This window comes from Cucurbita maxima, unplaced genomic scaffold (assembly GCF_002738345.1).
Source record: "Cucurbita maxima cultivar Rimu unplaced genomic scaffold, Cmax_1.0 Cma_Scf00012, whole genome shotgun sequence".
In the NCBI taxonomy this organism is placed as follows: Eukaryota; Viridiplantae; Streptophyta; class Magnoliopsida; order Cucurbitales; family Cucurbitaceae; genus Cucurbita; species Cucurbita maxima.
The window spans coordinates 4,692,732-4,710,620 of record NW_019272028.1 but is presented as its reverse complement, the minus strand read 5'-3'; the positions used below and the strand labels follow the sequence as shown (position 1 = coordinate 4,710,620).

At 33.0% G+C, this 17,889-nt stretch overlaps 3 protein-coding genes across 5 annotated transcripts in view; 1 reads left to right on the top strand and 2 right to left on the bottom strand.

Annotated features, from left to right (window-relative positions):
- Positions 1 to 6,300, top strand: part of LOC111486905 (sodium/hydrogen exchanger 8) — a 46,206-nt gene extending 39,906 nt beyond the window's left edge. For all 3 annotated transcript variants that reach the window (XM_023134067.1, XM_023134069.1, XM_023134068.1), the window contains 3 exons: positions 629 to 893; positions 4,587 to 4,879; positions 5,709 to 6,300. In XM_023134067.1, coding sequence (XP_022989835.1) covers positions 629 to 893; positions 4,587 to 4,879; positions 5,709 to 6,023 — 873 coding nt within the window. In that variant the 3' untranslated portion in view covers positions 6,024 to 6,300. The remainder of the gene's footprint in view (positions 1 to 628; positions 894 to 4,586; positions 4,880 to 5,708) is intronic.
- A 2,991-nt stretch (positions 6,301 to 9,291) lies between these two features.
- On the bottom strand, positions 9,292 to 10,701 carry LOC111486907. The gene is made up of 3 exons (XM_023134072.1): positions 10,293 to 10,701; positions 9,932 to 10,105; positions 9,292 to 9,762 (listed from the first exon to the last, which is right to left on the bottom strand). Exons 1-3 carry the CDS (start codon positions 10,573 to 10,575, stop codon positions 9,479 to 9,481), a joined length of 741 nt encoding a protein of 246 aa, XP_022989840.1. The 5' UTR covers positions 10,576 to 10,701; the 3' UTR covers positions 9,292 to 9,478.
- A 4,382-nt stretch (positions 10,702 to 15,083) lies between these two features.
- On the bottom strand, positions 15,084 to 15,771 carry LOC111486908 (non-specific lipid transfer protein GPI-anchored 2). The gene is made up of 2 exons (XM_023134073.1): positions 15,359 to 15,771; positions 15,084 to 15,207 (listed from the first exon to the last, which is right to left on the bottom strand). Exons 1-2 carry the CDS (start codon positions 15,714 to 15,716, stop codon positions 15,191 to 15,193), a joined length of 375 nt encoding a protein of 124 aa, XP_022989841.1. The 5' UTR covers positions 15,717 to 15,771; the 3' UTR covers positions 15,084 to 15,190.
- Positions 15,772 to 17,889: the final 2,118 nt, after the last annotated feature.

Sequence of the window (17,889 nt, the reverse complement as noted above, 5' to 3'; positions counted from 1 at the left end):
AACGTTGTCAGGCATCAAATTTTGAAATTGGAGTCCTTGTTATGATTCACTTGCGAAAATCTCGCTTCCCCGCAGGGACATATAACAAACTCAAGAACCATAAATTGGGTCCTTTTGAAGTCTTACAACGATATGGAACAAATGCCTACAAGATAGATCTTCCACAACATTTTCACATCAACCCTATCTTTACGATCTTCATCCTTATTATGCCCCGGATAGTGTCCAATTGGCATCTTAACTCGAAATGATTTAATTTTAGAGAGGATGAAATATGATGTGTGTTGTGTCTTTGATTAGATATTTGTAATGTTCAGTTATGTTATGATTGATTGGATCTATGTTATTTTCATTTAGTTTATAATGTTGTTAAAGTTTGTTAGAATTAGCTGTCAGATTTTCGTTCTTAAAATAGGACCAAAGGCTGTCTCATTTCGGTCATCACTTTAAATAAATTTGTCTCTACAAGAGTTGGTTTACACCATTCATCCATTTGATTACCCTGTTATTTAGATCTAACAGAAGCTTGAAGCCATTATGTCTAAGGGGCATATATGTTTCTCATACTTATTAAGTTATCATGTATCAGTAGAATTGTCAATGCTTATTATGTCGAGGTTGCTTGCAGGAAAGTTCCATTGTTCTTGCCAAACTTTTGCTTCCACAAGTATTTGAGAGAATAGAAATGAGAGATCTGAGAGTTCTTGTTGTTGAAGGGTCAGTAATGACAATGTATATACAAGGAGAAACAATAGAAATTCCACGCCATTCTATTGGCTTTCTATTGGAAGGATTTATCAAAAGTCCTGGCATCCAGGAGGGACTGATAGCATCACCCGCTGTGTTGTTCTCTTCGCATGGGAACCAGAGCTTCCACAGTATGGAAAACTCAGGTAACCAAACTCTACTTATATGCGGTTGGAATGACGTGAACTGTATTGCTAAGTTCTTGTTTTGGAAATATAATAATAGAGCTGGTAGAAATAGTTAAATTGTAACAATTTGTATGTGCACTGAGGCCGACAGTGTCTTTTTTTTTTTTTTTTTTTTTTTTTTTTTCATTTTTCTTAATTTTTTAATCTAAAACCCATTGCCGTTAGACGTTAACATAAACATTAAAAATGATTGGCCATTATTTTAATAATTTAAACTCGGTCGGATAATTATTTGAAGATTATAATAATTAAATTTGAGCTTAAAAAATTAAGGGTAGTTTAAATATTAATATATTGTATATCGTTTTCAATTTTTTTTTAATATTCTGTTAATTATAACTTTATTTAGTTTAAATTCATATTTTCATAAGTTACCTAAATGTTAATTTAAAAAAGGTTTTAAATTTTTTCTTTGAATCATTTTTTTAAAAAGTCATTTTTGACCAATAATAAGTAATGTTAAAATAATTTAAATCTCCTTGAATCCGTAATTTTTTTTTTTTTTTACTATTTATTGGAAATTAAATACATTTTTTTAACCTTAAAATTTTCAACTTAAACAACTCAATAATAAATTNACCCTTTGGTTGAGGGTATATTCTTCTAATTTATTGTGCGATGCTTAGGTTAACAAATGATGATAAGGGTATTTGAGAACTGTATTCTTCATATAACCATAACCATAATGGAATGATATAAACTACTGACAATTCTTATGCTTTACTTTCAATTCTTGTGTCAACTTGCAACTTTCACTACCGTTGTTTATACTTCATTCTCGAAAGGAAAGAATGAGGGATGCTTTGAGCTGTTATATTAGCATGGTTATGTTTTCTATAAATGTTTTAGTTATCTTGTCTTTTATTGCCTTTTTCCTTTGTCCTGCTTAAGTTAATTAGGTCAATTATTGTTTTTTTGTTATTTTATTTATTTATCTTTCTTTTTTTTCGTGTTAACCTAGGAGTCTATGAAACTTTAGGTTTGGAGTTCAAAACCCTTTTGTTTTTGGGTTTTTTGGTAAAAAAATATTTCTCTCATGGTTTTCCTTCTTATTTAAGTGAATATGGAATCCTTAATCAATCCATTTGGGTTGATACTTCATCTAAAATGGAATTACAGAAAGAAAGAATTGTCATCTCCTCGAAACAGCAAGAGCCTTAATGTTTTATATACATGGTTGATGCTGTTTGGATGACTTGTTTCTTAATAAATTGCATGATCTCCTTAATTCTTAAAGGTTGAATACCTTATCGTATTTTTTGTCCCAACAACCTTCGTTTTCTCTCACCCAAAATATTTGGTTGTACTTGGTTGGGATGTTCGTCCTCAACTCACCAAACTAGATCCAAGGTCCTTAAAAGGTATATTCCTTGGTTATTCTTGTGTTCGAAAAGGGTATTGGTTAAGCCTTCATAGTTGTCAATCATCCATCATATAAAGTTTCATTCCGTATTTATAGGTGCTGTCAAGTTTTTTTGGAGCCTTCATAGTTATTGTTGACAAATTTCTTCGGAGCCTTGATAGCTACCGTTAGACAAATTTATTTATAGTCCTTGTAGCTACCCATCATCCACCTAAACTAAATTTATTCGGAGCCTTTGTAGCTACCCATCATCCACCTAGACCAAATTTATTCGGAGCTTTCACAGCTACCATCGAAGTCATGCAATCAATAGTGCACATAAACTTATTCGGTCCAAGTTGAGTAATAGATATATTCATTCTCAGATTGAGGGGAGTGCCGAAGGATTACTCAGTTTGAGGGTAGTATCGAAGGATATTTTTGTAATCCCATTAGACAAGGGAAGTAATTGACCTCCCTAATTTATTTTTATCTTGGAGAACTTATTTAGATTTTTATTTAGATTTAGTTACCTGTAGGATTATTATTTAGATTTATCTTATCTAGAAATTTATTTAGATTACCTAAACTAGGGAATTTAGATTATCTATGATTTTGATTTCGTCCGTCTTTCCCCGTAAAAGAGACATTCTCTAAAAATAAATAAGAGAAAATAGCAATCTAATTTAGGCTTGAAACAAATACAAAAAAAAAAAATAACAATAATAATAATAATAATAATAAAGAAGATAAAATTTAAAAAAATAAATAAATAAATCATGCATTGGATTGTACAAACTCAATCATGAAAACACTCAAATCTAGCAACAAAATGCTCAAATTCAACTATATAAAAGCCTCCAACATAATTAGAGTAATCAATGCCCAAAATATAATCTCATCCAACCTTAAGAACGTCCATCACTGGTCACAACTTTAGAGATGCGAAAACTTGACTAATGAAGAGTATTAGTTGAATAAGTCTAAGGCTTAAATTTCACAACTTTTCAGGTTTAGAGGTTAAATCTATAAAATTGAAAGCTTATGCTTAACATTTTCTCACTAACTTTTGTGCATGGTTAAAATTAAATTTTCCCCTAAAAATAATGGAAATAATTATTTAAAGTGGACATCAGACCAGAATGGATCGAAATGATAAGAGTAGTGCCTGCTGGAGTTGGGATTTTCTTGAAAAAATGAAGTGACTCACTTGATGATAGAAGTAAACAAAGTAGCTATGAGGAGTAGAAAGTTGGAGATCCCCACATTTAATTGAATAAATTTCCACGGTTAGGTGTATGAGGTGAAGCAATACTTCCATGGGAATAAGCAAGGATGTGAGAAACGATTTGAAGAGACACGAAGTGATAATTGCTTGGCTTTAATAGGAGTGATGTTGACCATTGCAAAGTTGGGTGGAGCTGGAAGGAGAGTGTTGACCCTCGCTAGAAAGCTCCTTTCTAACAAATTTCTTTCCCTCAAATTGAAGACAAAAATTTGGGGGGAATACTAACGATGGTTCAGTTTGATAGTACCCTTATTGAAGGTGTGTATTTGGGCAGATATTGTAAGGCATTAAAAAATGGGTAGTGAGAAGTTTCTTCTAGTTCCTATCAGCACTCAAAATGGCTTCAGCCATGGTTCCATGGACAGGAAGAACCAATAACATTCAGGAATAAGACTACGGCCGTAGGTTTCTTTTGACTCATGTTTTAGCTACTGATCGAAAAAAGATGAAAGGGAAAGATGCAGTTGTCAGGTTAAATGCTGGAATTGAATGCTATTTCTGCCCGTGTGAAATCTCTTTTCTGTACTGCAGTTTAAATGTTGTTGTAGTAGGAACGTGGCTAGCTATGTCGATTTTCACCTACAATTTGACCGATGGCAATTTATTCATTAGGATGTTTGAGTAAATGAAAATAACATTCTGGAACCGATATGCGTTTTACCTTGTCATCTATTTTGTTGGTTATCTCTCTGTTTATTGATTTATATGATCCAGGATCACTTCTTTTATCGTGGCAGTCTTGTCATTTGAATTAAGGTCAATTCTTAGTATGCATTCTACCAAGTGTGTGCTATGCGTCTTGTGTGCGTATGTACTTGTAAGTAATGGTTTTCTTTAACTAGTTCTCGTTGAATCTCTTGATTTGGTTATGATAAATAGCGAAGCACTTTATATTGATAATTTGATACGACCCAATCCTGGCATAACTCTTTATGTCATTTACAGTGGATGCGTATCCTCAATTTTTCATGTGCAAAGAAGGAAACAACTGTTAAGACTTGCTATTTATTGATTCTTACAGGTACGAATGGTTCTAGTTTTTCTCATCAAGGCTCCTCTTATGAAGTTACAACAAGATCAAGAGTAATCATTTTTGACATGGCTGCCCTTCAATCAAATAACATTCTAAATCAGTCATCATCTTCTGCCGATCACCTTCAAAGATCACCGAGCAGAGATCACTCTGGTCTTATGAGTTGGCCTCAACTATTGTCCGCTCCAAGACCACCACAGAAGCAGAAATCTGAAAAAACTGAGCGTCCAGCTGAGAGCTTGTCTGCAAAGGCAATGCAGCTAAGCATATACGGCAGCATGGTATGTTCAGTTGTAATATTTCAGATTTCACTTTATAAATAAACCCCCAACGTATTCTCAATATAGCTATTAAATTCTGTTAGGCAAACTTTTCCAATTGGGTATTTGAGGATTGTTAGGAGGGGTGTCTCACATCGGCTAGTTAAGGGGTTGATCATGGGTTTATAAGAAAGGAATACATCTCCATTCGTACGAGACCTTTTGGGGAAACCAAAAGTAAAGCCATGAGAGTTTTGCTCAAAGTGGACAATATCATACCATTCTGGTGAGTCGTGATTTCTAACATGGTATCAGAGTCATGCCTTTAACTTAGTTGTATCAATGGAATCCTCAAATGTTGAACAAAGAAGTTGTGAGCCTCGAAAGTGTAGTCACAAGTGACTCAAGTGTTGAACAAAGAGTGTACTTTATTCGAGGGCTCCAGAGAAAAGGAGTCGAGTCTCGATTAAGAGGAGGCTGATCGAGGGCTCCATAGGTCTCAGGGGAGGCTCTATGGTGTGCTTTGTCGAGGGTGGATTGTTGAGGATGGTTGAGGATTGTTGGGAGGGGTGACCCACATTTGCTAATTAAGGGGTAGATCATGGGTTTGTAAGTAAGGAATACATCTTCATTGGTACGAAGTCTTTTGGGGAAACCAAAAGTAAAGCCACGAGAGCTTATGTTCAAAGTGGACAATATCATTGTGGAGAGCCGTGATTCCTAACTATTTTTATACCTAGTAAAAGGTATCTTTTTGGCTGCCAAAGATAACTGACTGGTATTTGTATAGTTTGTCCTAATATCTCAGTCATTACATTTTGATTTTGATTTCATCCTATCTTTCTGCAAGGTTGATACTCGTCAGCGAACTAAGAGTTTTCCAAGCAACATTGTTGAACCATCCCTTAGCCGGTCAAATCCTTCGATGGCTTCGTATAGATGTGCTCCCCTTCCATATGTAAAATCAGAAGGAGCTGCTACAATGAGAAATAGGCTAGATGCAAGAAAGCTACCAACAAGCGCTGCTCGGCCACCACAAGAAAAATCAGCTCAAAATGAGACTAATACAAGGGATGATTCAAGTGAGGAATCAGGTGCTGAGGATGATGGTGTCATAGTGAGAATTGATTCACCCAGTGTACTTTCATTTCACCAGGTTCCATGAATTCAGAAACTCATTATAATAGGTGTGGTTATTTTTCATTTTGTTCGTAAATGAGTCTGTTTGTGGTCTACATGTGGGCTATAAAACATAGAAATAAGCGTGTATTTGATAGCGGGTGGAGTCCCTTCCCATCCTTGTTTGAAGTTATTTTATGTTTAGTGAGCAGTTCTTATGTTACCATTGGACATACAGGAAATAATTCCCAGCATGAAGTGGGTGCCTGATGTAGTTTGACCATGAGCAAATAATTATAAACAATCGTCTTAATCTTCTTCTTTGAGAATGAAGCCAACCGTAGGTTACTCGAGAACAAAAACAATGTCGTATTCCAAAAGTTTATTCTAAATGTCAGATGGAATTCAGTTCCGATTGTGTTGGCCTAAATCATCATCTTTCGATTTACAGTGAACAAACAACATTTGATCATCGCTTAGGCTATTCACTCATTTGCTAAGCGAAGATCTAGAGGACGATATGATTGTGTTTTAAAAGATATTAGCCTTAAGTTTAATTTAGGTCCAATCCAAACTCGACATTTTTGTTACCCCAAGAGATTTTGATCTCTCAGTAGCTTAGTTTCTTCCATTGATTGTGTGGGAGTATTGGGCCATATTTCCAAGTTGTTGAAGCCCATATTTCTAAGTCCGAGACTAAACACACTCATTGTTGGACCCAAGGTGGCAGGCCTTGGCCCACAATCAGGATCCACAAATATCATCCATAGTGTGATCCTACGTCATGGAATACCCTGTGACGTCAGTATTAACTTTTTTTAATTAAAAAGAAAAAATTAAACAGTTGAAATCCCAAGATAAATATATTTTTAAAAATATTATAATTTTCTCATCTTTGGGGATTTGAAAAAAGAAAAAAAGAAAAGAAACTAAAACAAAAGTAGCAGACATTCTATCACGCATATCAATGTTTTTATTTAATTTATTATTGTAAATAAAAAATGGGTTCTCTTTTCTTTTTTTTTCTTTTTTTTTTTTTTTGGCTGCTAAATTATAATAATGAAAAGGTAAAAATTGAAATGAATGGTTAGCATGTGACACAACAAAATCCACTTTTTTGTTAAATCAATTTATAACTTTTAATTTAGTGTGGAAAATAATAGTTAATCATTATGAGATATTAAATACAAAATCTAATAATTTAATAATTCATTATACAATACCGAACACAATTTTAAATTTAGAAACTACCCTCGATTATATATATATATATATATATATATTTATTTATTTATTTGAATTTACTTGATTTGAAAAAGAGGCGAAGAATTTGAGTTAGCTTGAGTGTGAAGCGATCCTAAGAAAAGCAAGAAAAAGATGAATTAATTAGCTTTTTGTTTTAGGTTCAACGAGCTCATATCACCAGCTGGAAAGTATGCCTCTCTTCTATTTATTTGAATCACTAAAGTATATATATAGTCTATTTTTGTTAATAAATGAAAAGATTATTCATAATATTGCAAAGAAAAATATGTGGAATCAAACATTACTTAATAATTTGTTGATATAAGTATAGATATTTTTAGAAAAAATAATATTCATATTAATAAATAAATATTAAGTCGTTTTACTTGTTATTTTGTTAACTTGAAAATGTGATTAAATAGTAAATCTGAAAGTACAAAAATTCAAAAAGTGGTTGAGATTGTGATTAATTGATTGGGAAATTTGTGATTCAAATAACCAAACCCATCCTTCAAAAGTCATATAAAAGTCAAAACCAGAAATAAAGAAATAAAGAAATAAAGAAATATATTAAATAATTGTTATTATTATTATAATAAAGTTAAAAAAAAAAAAGAAAAAGAAAAAAAGAGGGGCCATTCCCAAAGAATAGATCCTATATTTTGAATAAATGGACACAACCGAATGTTCAACTTAGTAGGTATGCATTGCCGCCATTTCATGCCTTACAGCTTGCAATTTAAAATTACCTATCTTTCAACCCAATTTAAATTAAATTAAATTAAATTAAATAACACCGTCTCGATCCGGTATCAATTGTCTTTTCTCATGCTCGATTATTTGATACCCAAATCTCGCAATTGCTAAACAAAAATAGTTAAATGAGTTACTAATAGTAAACTTTAATTTTACATCACACTACATTCACTAATTTGGAACTTAATTTGTTCGTGATGTTTCTTGGGTGATCATATATCAGTGGAAACTTCATAAGTTGATTTGCTGACACGCCTTGTTGTTATCGTTATATCGAGAGTTAGTCCACATATTGCTTGATCTAAAATAGATAGTACGATATGAGATTATATTTGCATTCCACCGTTGATTAGGTTAAAAGGAAAGGGATTGGAGGGGTGTGATGTTGGGTGGATGATGCAGCAACATGATCAGAGGAGTAGAGGGAGGGGGGGAAGGGCCCATGTGTTGGATATTGTCGAATTGGGTTACGAAATAAATTAGTTTTTATTGAGCAATTATTTAATCAGCAGTGGGTTCTGTGTTTGAGATTTGTTCATGTTTTTTTTAGGTGTCAGACCACGCAGTCACTACCACAATATAGGAAATGCCTGCTTTACCTTCTATCATTATTATTATTCTATCATAAATTCAAAATCTTCATTTCATAGTTGATTACATTACCGACCAACTCGACTCCCTCCTAAAACATATACATAAATGAATCGATCTCACATTCAAACAAGAACAATCTCGAGAAAAGAATAATTAAAAAAGTTTATGTCTACTAACAAAATGCATTTTTCTTTTCGGTAGCTCAATCATACGAATTTTACGAGTTCTCGAAGAACTTTATATTAGTCTATGGAGATAGTTTTCTAAGAAACAAGAACGTATGTAAAGATACAAAAGAACGTCGATACCATCAAAAACCAAATTCAAATTTCAAATCTTTGGGTTTGGGTATGGAGTTTTTTTTTTTTTTTTTTTTGTTATTACAAGTTCATCATTCAAATTTGTTATTTTTTAATCCAAATTTTAACAATATAAAATGCAATTAGTCGCATAACACAATCTGATAGTTAAATCTAAAAACACTACAATCGTATTACTAATAGGGCTTCTATCATTATGATAAAAGAGCGAGTAACTGAAAGTCGGTATTCTTAAATGATTTAAAATTGAGCTTATAAAGTCGGCCCATAGCACACAGTTTCATAAAATCGAACGGTTTGGGGTTTGTACGCGAGACTGTCTTGTTTTCATCCTTTTTCCACTGTTCTTTTTTGTTCTGCAACAAAGCCTGGTTAGGTTCAGACCAAAAAGAGACTGTGTTTCTGTGCGGATGTTTGAGTAAATGACCAAACACCCAAAACATTCATTAAAACTCAATTACAAGGCAGCCTAAAACTCATTACCTCCTTCCTTCATTCCTTCACTCAATCATTATATTATATTACAATACACATTTTCTCTCTCCTCTCCCTCTTTCTCTCTCCTCTCTGTACAATATTTGGGGTTTTACCCTCTGGTTCTAATAATAGTGATGCTCCCTCTCCTTCCTCGAGTATGGATTTTGGTCAGCGCCACCACGGCTTTCCCAGACAGCCCCGGTCCCTCCGCCGACACGCACGGCCGACACGCGAAATCCCCAACTGGGTGTCGGACTGGCCGTGTCGGCGGCATCAACATGTTTTCGTTTATGTCGTTTAAGGTTATATCCCCGTCGATACCTCCCGGCTTCACCAACTCAAATGGATACACCACTTTCCTCTTTTTTGCCCTCTTCGTTACACTGCCACCATCTGATCAATTCAAACCAAACAAATTTTAAAATAAACCCATCAAAATTATTGGAAAATGATTCAATTTGCCCCACCAAGATCGTATTTTGATTATAATTACGCATACCCAATACCCATATCAGCTCAAATTCATAGAAAAACCTCAAAAAAAAAAAAAAAAAAAAAAAACCTGTTGAAATTGGCTGCTTGCAAGGCAAAAACTCAGCATCGGCTTGATGTTCATAATAGAAATGATTTGGAGTGGAAAACGCTTCAATTTCTGGCGTTTTCATATCTCCCATGGATAGATCTGTGTTGGTTTCGTCGCTAATTCTGCTTTTTGGCGATGCAGCGAACATTTCATCTGAATCATTCAATCAAGTCAAAATCCGAAACCAAAAAAACCCAATTCAGTTTCATTCAATTAAAACAACCCCAACAAACAAACCGTACGTTTGTTTTTTTTCTTTCCAAATAAAGTTGCTCATTTAATAAGCTTCTCCATGAACAATTAAAAAAAGTCAAAAAAAAAAAAAAAAAAAAACCCCCACCTGGAGAAACCGTATCATAATAATAATAATCATAATTATCATTGATATGGTCGATATGGTTGGTGGAATTGAAGGCATCTCCTTCCCACGTGCAACAGGAACTCCAGTAGCTGTGAGGGAACTCCAATTGAAGAAGATGATGGTGATCGAAACGAGGTCGTTTGGAAGTGAATTCCAGCAAGGCATCTTCCAAGTAGCCGGTGGAAATCGGCGGCGGGGAAGATGGGTGGTGGACGGCGGGATTGAAGAACGGCAGAGAGTGAAGGTCAGTGAGAGTATTCATGGCGTAATTAGTGAAATTGAAAGTGGCATTTGGGGAATTCAAATTTGGGGATATATAAATTATTGAAAAGGGTTTATTAAACAAAAAAGAAAAAAGAAAAAAGAAAAAAAGAAAAAGACAGAGATTTTGATGATTTTGGAAGAGCTCAGTCAACGGCAAGAAACAAGAAAAAAGTGTTGGGTCTTGGGATTCGGAAAATGGGGTGCAACTTTTTTTTCTTTTTTTCTTTTTTTTTTTTTCTTTTTCAATGTTTGAATTTATAATAAATTTTATTTAAAAAAATAAAAAAGAAAAAAGAAAAAAGAAAAATGTGGGAGACTAAATAATTGCAAATGTGATGATTTAATGTTTTGTGTATGGAAAGGACAGTGAGTTGGCCTCCTCAAAGCATACACGATTCAAATTTTCACTTTTTCTTTCACTTTAATTCAACTTTCTAAATCTTCAATACACTCTCCTACTTGTTTTTTTTTTACTAATTGGCGTTTCATTTCAATTTCGTGTAGTAATTTCGAGTATGAACTAGAAACTAATGATGGATTTGTAAAACTAAGTTCGAACTGATCTTCGATGGAGAAGAATTGACATCATCATCATTTTATGGAGGTTTAAGGGATTTCAATCGTTAAGAAGTGTACTAGAGTTATGTTGTTTCAATTTGAAGGACGAGTCGTTTTGGTGGTGATGGTTGGAGCTTCACCCCAAGTGTAAGGTTATTTTAGGGTTGTTTTAATAAGATCTACGACTCTCGTGAAGGAATAGAGAACAAGTTCAGACAACCAAAAAGATTGAAAGTTGATGTGAAGAAAGAAAACTATAGGTATTGTTCGAGTGTATAAGTTTAAAAACACGAGCTTTGTGATGTCCCACATGAGTTGGGGAGGAGAACAAATCATCATTTATAAGGGTGTGGAAACCTTCCCCTAGCAGACGCGTTTTAAAGCCTTGAGGGGAAAGCTCAAAGAAGATAATATCTTTTTATTCCAACTCATTCGATAAAATGTTAGCTTATTTGGTTAAAAAATTCATACGACTTTCGAATTGAGAATAGTTAAGAACAACCCGATAGTTTGTAAACTCTATACGAAATTATAAATTGGAATCATCGGAATGTAAGAAGGATTTATAAGTTTTTAATAAACAAAATAAATAGCTATAAACTATTATATTATCTAAACCCTAGCTAAACCATTATTGTGCTAGACTTGTCATATACCAAAGATGACATGTGGGTTGTTATTCCCTATAAAAGTCTAATGATTAATTGCTAATTGTATTGTAGGGTCGTACTTAAAATGGTTAATTGCTAATTGTATTATACAGTCGATTAGTTTAGGTATATGACCCCACCCTAATCGTAAATTGCTAATTGTAATATATAGTCGCATTCTAGTTGTTAATGGTTGATGAAACCAACTATTAAGTAAGTCACGGTACATTAATGATTATGATATGAGCTTAGAGGAGGTAGATTATCTGATATCGAGAACATTGAGATGAGTCATGTGACATCAATGATTAAAATAATCTTGGAAGAGCTATAAGATTGTAAATCCAACTATTTGGTTAACATGTTAAGCGAGGTGGAAGAGATGAATCAAAGTGGCACAATGGACGAGCTAAATAGGAAACTCAATCGTTGAGATAGTGAAATGAAATTATTGATAAACTCGATCTAACAATCCAAAAGGTAAGATTCAGATTTACCTTGATAATTAATATTATGAGTAACAAAAACTTGTTTATAAATTCAACATTTGAATTAATCTACAAAGTAGCTTGAATGAGACTGATTGAATGATTCTAGTGTGGAAATATAAATACAAGAAATGCAAAGAAACAAGCATGGTTTCATAAGCATAATATGCAAATTTCATTTTAAATTAGTTTTGCTTCGGGTTCTTTAGTAACATCCTATTGGTATGTGTTGAAAAATGTAATACAAGGAAACTAAATATTTTAGATTAGTCAAAGACATTATCCAAAAAAGAGATCCAACCCTCTAAGGGAGGTCAAGTTGGCAGTGAGACCAGCTCCAGTTAGGTTGGCTTTGAGACAAACTTTTTAGAACAACTCCAACCCAAAGGTCAATAGCTAAACCATGAAACTGACCCCTAGGATCAACTAGCTCGACCATAGAACAACCCCTAACGATAAGCTCACTCGAATAGAGGACTGACCTAAAGAGTCGACTAGCTAGACAGCTAAATTGGCTAGCACAACCGTAAGGCTGAATCCTAAGGAATAACTAGCTCAATTAGCTTACCAAGAGGTAAAGAAGGGATTAATTAGGGTTTGAGGTCAACACCTTAGGGTTGGCTCAATCATGGGGCATAAGGTTCAAGAAGTCGATTTGATCAGCAAATATCAACTCAATTGGAGTCTAGGTTGAGGCTCCATGTGGTAGTTGTCCAATGGTATTATTACTCTAATAAGAGTATCTGAAGATTATTGAGAAGAATGTCGGGAGAATGTTGTTTTGAACCATATTTGTTTTGCATAGAAAGAAAAAAGCAATACATTTAAAGGGTATGTCCAAATACATTATTGGATAGGTTAGCAAAAGTTGTTATGGGGATGATTGTGTAGAGGTCCTAAGCTAAGGTAAGGTAGCTAAATTTTTGTCTTGTTGTTCATTAAATAGGCATTGTTGTAACTTGCATACATGGGTTTGTGTTTTTCTGGAGTGGGACCCATAGTGTCGCATGCCCCTGGGTCCATGATGTCCATGGTGGTTGTGTGGGACCCTTTTTTTTTTTTTTTTTTTTTTTAAAAAAAAAAANTTTTTTTTTTTTTTTTTTTTTGAAAAAAAACAAAATTAAAATTGTTGAGAAGATAATGATGGGAGTTTGAACGGTCGAGAGTCTCTGTCTTGACTCAAGTACAATCCAAAGGCATTGATTGACTCAGAATCAGACGGCAGAGGTGGCATCGCATTTCTGCTGTTTTGTTCCCAATGGACAATCAGACGGTCGGGAAAGTGCCAAATCACAGATGGGCTTCGTTACTGGGCTGGGCTGAGCTGGGCCCAACGTCGAGATTGCAAAAAACAAATAACATTTATTTATTTATTTATTTATTTTAAAAAATGTCCAATCACACAAGGTTTTTGAAATCCAGGCCCGTACACAGATAGACTAATTTTTTCAAACGTTATATTATTTAATATTTCAATTTACTTTCTATAGTTTTTTAATTATAATTTGATATTTATTTGTAAACTATATATCAAAATTTTAGTTTTAATTTAATTCCTATATATTTAAATTGATTTTTTCAAAAGCCGTACATTTTTTTCTGTTTTTTTGTTTCCGTCTGAAATTTAAATATAATTAGATAAGTCAAATAAAAATTATCATTTAATTTTTCATGTAATAAATGATTGAGTTATCTCATAAGAAACGGAAACAGAAATAAATAAAAATAACAAATTAAAATGAATAATTGTTTCGAATTAAATAAACAATTTTATATACAATAATTGTTTTTATTATTTTTCCTTTCTTTTTTTAGTTGGTCCCTCTCGAATTTATTTATTTGTTTATATCTATAATTTGAAATCAAAATAATGACGTTAGTAATCATATAAATGCTCTTTAAATTATTGTTTTTAAGGAAAGAAAAAAAAAAGTGACTTTTTTTAGAAAAGTAATTAATAAATTATTAAACTTGTCTACTTCTTTTTTAATCAAATCTAAAATCTTGGTTAAGTTTATTATTATTATCATTTTAATGACAAACCTATTATTTTACGATTTAAAGTTTTCTTAAATGGCTAACAAATGAATTATGAACAAATAATTAAAAATTATAATTGAAATTATTATTTCAAATCTTAAAATTAATGATAGAGAATATAAATGGTTGATATCCTATGTTATGTTGGAGAGGGAAACGAAACATTCAATGCGTTTTAAAACCTCGAGAAAAACTTAAAAAGGAAAGTCTAAGAAAGACAATCTGATAGAATAAAGGCATCTCGATACTTGGGCTTCATTTACTTTTAAACAATTACAAATTTATGATGGATAATTGAAAACTAGATTTATGTTCGATTTATGTATTTTAGGTTATAAATTTTTTTATTTAGTTTTTGGTTAAATTTACATCATGGTTAATTATAAACTCTTGAAATGTGTCATGGAAGAGGTCAGAGTTTCATTTTGAGACTATATAAAACATGTATGTTATGTTATATTAAATTTGTTTACAATTCTATATAGTTTAGTTTACATTTTTAAAATCATTCAAACTTGACATGATCAAGAAATATTTTATTGTTTTAAGATATTTGATCAATAAAATAATCTAAATCTTACTTACTTGTAATGATTTCTTATCACAATATTTGCTCGTGAACTTAAACGGTTACAAAATAGTATTAAAGTCATACACCAAATAAGACAATTATATGTTTTTAAAATTATTTATCGACAAAACAAAAGTATCGACTCAGACACGTATGCTTGAACCTCTATTGAGGATTGAATATATTTAAAAGAAAGCGCTCGTAAGAAAATAACTCGAACATCCCTTTATTTATTTGGATGAAATTTGATAGCATAGTTATAACATAACATTATAACATCTCTCAGAGTGGGTGTGGGCTGCTGTCTCAAGGGAGAGTGTACTCTGCAAAATCAAAACCACATTATTCAATATATTTGTTTCAAATTAAAACAATGGAATTTTAGAAAATCTAATAATTCTTTCCAATATTTAATTTCACTTTAGTCGCTTTAAATATTAACTAATAAAAAGGAAAGAATAGCTCTGAGCTTACTTCCACATTTCTTGCCGGCGGGACGGTTTCTGATGTTGCAGCGTTTGGGGATGGTAATAGCAATGGCCGGATTAATTCCGGCCTGCTTACTCACCGGCGAAAGCAGAATAGCGCACAAGCATTTCGGGGAAGTATTAAACATCGCCGCCACTCTGCTACAGCAAGCCGGCGAAACCTTAGCTCTGGCATCCCTGGTAGCCGCCAGGCACGGCGTCAGCCCCAACGCCGCGGACTCTACCGGTGTCTTCCCGCACTCTCCTGCCGCCCTAGCTCGGGCAATGAAACCCTCGGAAGCCACCAGAATTACAAACACCGCTACAATCAGAGGTGGTTTTGAAACAGAGGAAAAGGAGGCCATGATTGTAAAATCTTGATTGATGAAGCAGAGATGGAGTTGGGGTTTGGTTTAGCATGAATTGGGTGAATTTATAGTATGTGTAGTGGGGTTGTTCGTGAGTTAGTGGGGTGGTTGTGTGGGAAAATCTGGAAGAATTGCGTGGGATTCTTGTTTAGGATTGGGTTTTCTTGTGGAACAATCATTTGGATTTGGAAGCCCTTATAAATTATCACTATTGTTCTAATGCTTAATGCCCCATCATAGATGAACTCAGGCGTACGTGATCAAGAACCCATTTTTAATTAACCATTTCAACAAACTTGGTTCATAGATTTAAATGAATTGGAATGATACAAGCAAGCCTTCTGCACAAGAACAATGTATACAAATCGAGAATAGTATTAGAGAAATACCTCTCTAAATAAGGTGTGGCTTGGAGACAAACGAAAAGAGAAATAGGTGGACATGTGACACGGTAATAAAGGAGGGACATATAAATGAACTGATATCACATTCAAATAAAAAGCAATCAACGACTAAAAAAAATTTAAAGGAATTGAAAATTAGTGTAAATAAAGTGAGGCGACTTGTGTAGGTAGGTGTTCGAGGTTGGAATGATGGAAGTTGGAAGAGAATGATGAATAATGATTCCACTAACATGTTTGTGTGGCATTATGGTTATTGGGTGGTTGATGTACTAAAAGTAAAAGAAATAAACAATAATAAATTAAAAACCTTTAAAGAAAACTCAAATAAGATAATATTTTGAATATAAGCTTTCTCAAAAGACCTCGTACTATTGAGTTGCTGCTGTGTAAGTATAGTCGTGTGGCCGCCATCTTGGAAGCGTTGGGGCTGCTCGGTGGCATGGTGTTGCATGAAGTGGATGCGACAGCGATGAGCCGACACTGCAGCCTCTGCTACAAGGAATTTGATCGTATAGTATTCAACTTCCCACATGCAGAGTTTTCTTTTAGAGAAACTGACGTTATGCAAATTAAGTATACCCCTAATTTTTAACTAATATTTATTTAATTATGCAAATGATTATAAATAAAGAATTTTCACCATCATTCAGATCATTCGAGTACGATTGATTGATGGGGTTTGTGTTTACCTGTTTTGATAGACTCCACCAAGATCTTTTGAGAGGATTTCTTAGGGAACAGTAAGCAATGGGTGAAACCGACGTGATAAAGGTGAAATTCATATAACCCACAAAATCTCATATCCTTATTATGAACGGGAGATTTGAGGAATTCGCAAAAAAGGAGGGGCTGCTTCCAAAGGAGACGTCCGAGTTTAGGCTATGGGATTATTCGAATTATGGGAATAAAAGAGGGGGAGGTGGCAACAGCGACTATACTTTTCTCGTTGGTGCATGCGCTACATTCAAGTTTGTGAGGTACTAAGGTTAAGTTCATTACTAACTCACGAAAGTAGACGATATCATATTATTGTGGAGATTCGTGATTTATAATAGAATGAAAGTGACATGGGCTAGAAGGAGGATTGACTTGTCAAACGAACAAATTGTATCTCCGCTTTTATCTTCCCCTTATTTTACATCTATGCCCAAAATTTATACATTTTAAACAAACACCCAAATTTTTCTTTTAAGTTAAATATTAATACAAATTCGTATATTTATCAGCTAAATATTTCATAACATCTTAATATTAATTTATCATCTAACTGATCTTAAACCCACCATTAGAAACAATGTGGGTAACTATAACATGTATAATTAATTATTTGATTTGATTATGTACTAATTATTTACAATTAAACTTTTTTAACTTTGTTAAAATCATTTATTTGAAAATAATTATTAATATTAATAGCTAAACAAACTCAAAAACTTAAAATTTAATGGTAAAAGATTTATAAGTATATTTTATATAATATATTTTACACTCCCATTTACATTATTTGATTTTTGAATTATAAGTGGGACAATATATATATATATATATATATACAATTTGAAGTTTTTAGAATTTTATTAAAAATCATTTATTTTTAGATAATTATTAAGATTTATAAAAAAAATAAAAATTATATTTATTTTAAATGAAATAATAAACATCATTCTATGAGTACCACATACATAAATTAATTAAACAAAATATTAAATTAACTTTTAACCGCTGGTTTGTTGCTCCTATGTGCCAGCAACCTGTTTTTTTTTTTT

What these genes read in the sequence shown, in the direction of transcription:
- LOC111486908 (XM_023134073.1), bottom strand. Translation starts at nt 15,716, where the DNA reads ATGGCCTCCTTTTCCTCTGTTTCAAAACCACCTCTGATTGTAGCGGTG.
- LOC111486907 (XM_023134072.1), bottom strand. Translation starts at nt 10,575, where the DNA reads ATGAATACTCTCACTGACCTTCACTCTCTGCCGTTCTTCAATCCCGCC. An exon ending in TTATGATACGGTTTCTCCAG is followed by an intron (nt 10,106 to 10,292) that starts GTGGGGGTTTTT and finishes TGAATGATTCAG; the next exon opens with ATGAAATGTTCGCTGCATCG. An exon ending in CAAGCAGCCAATTTCAACAG is followed by an intron (nt 9,763 to 9,931) that starts GTTTTTTTTTTT and finishes TGAATTGATCAG; the next exon opens with ATGGTGGCAGTGTAACGAAG.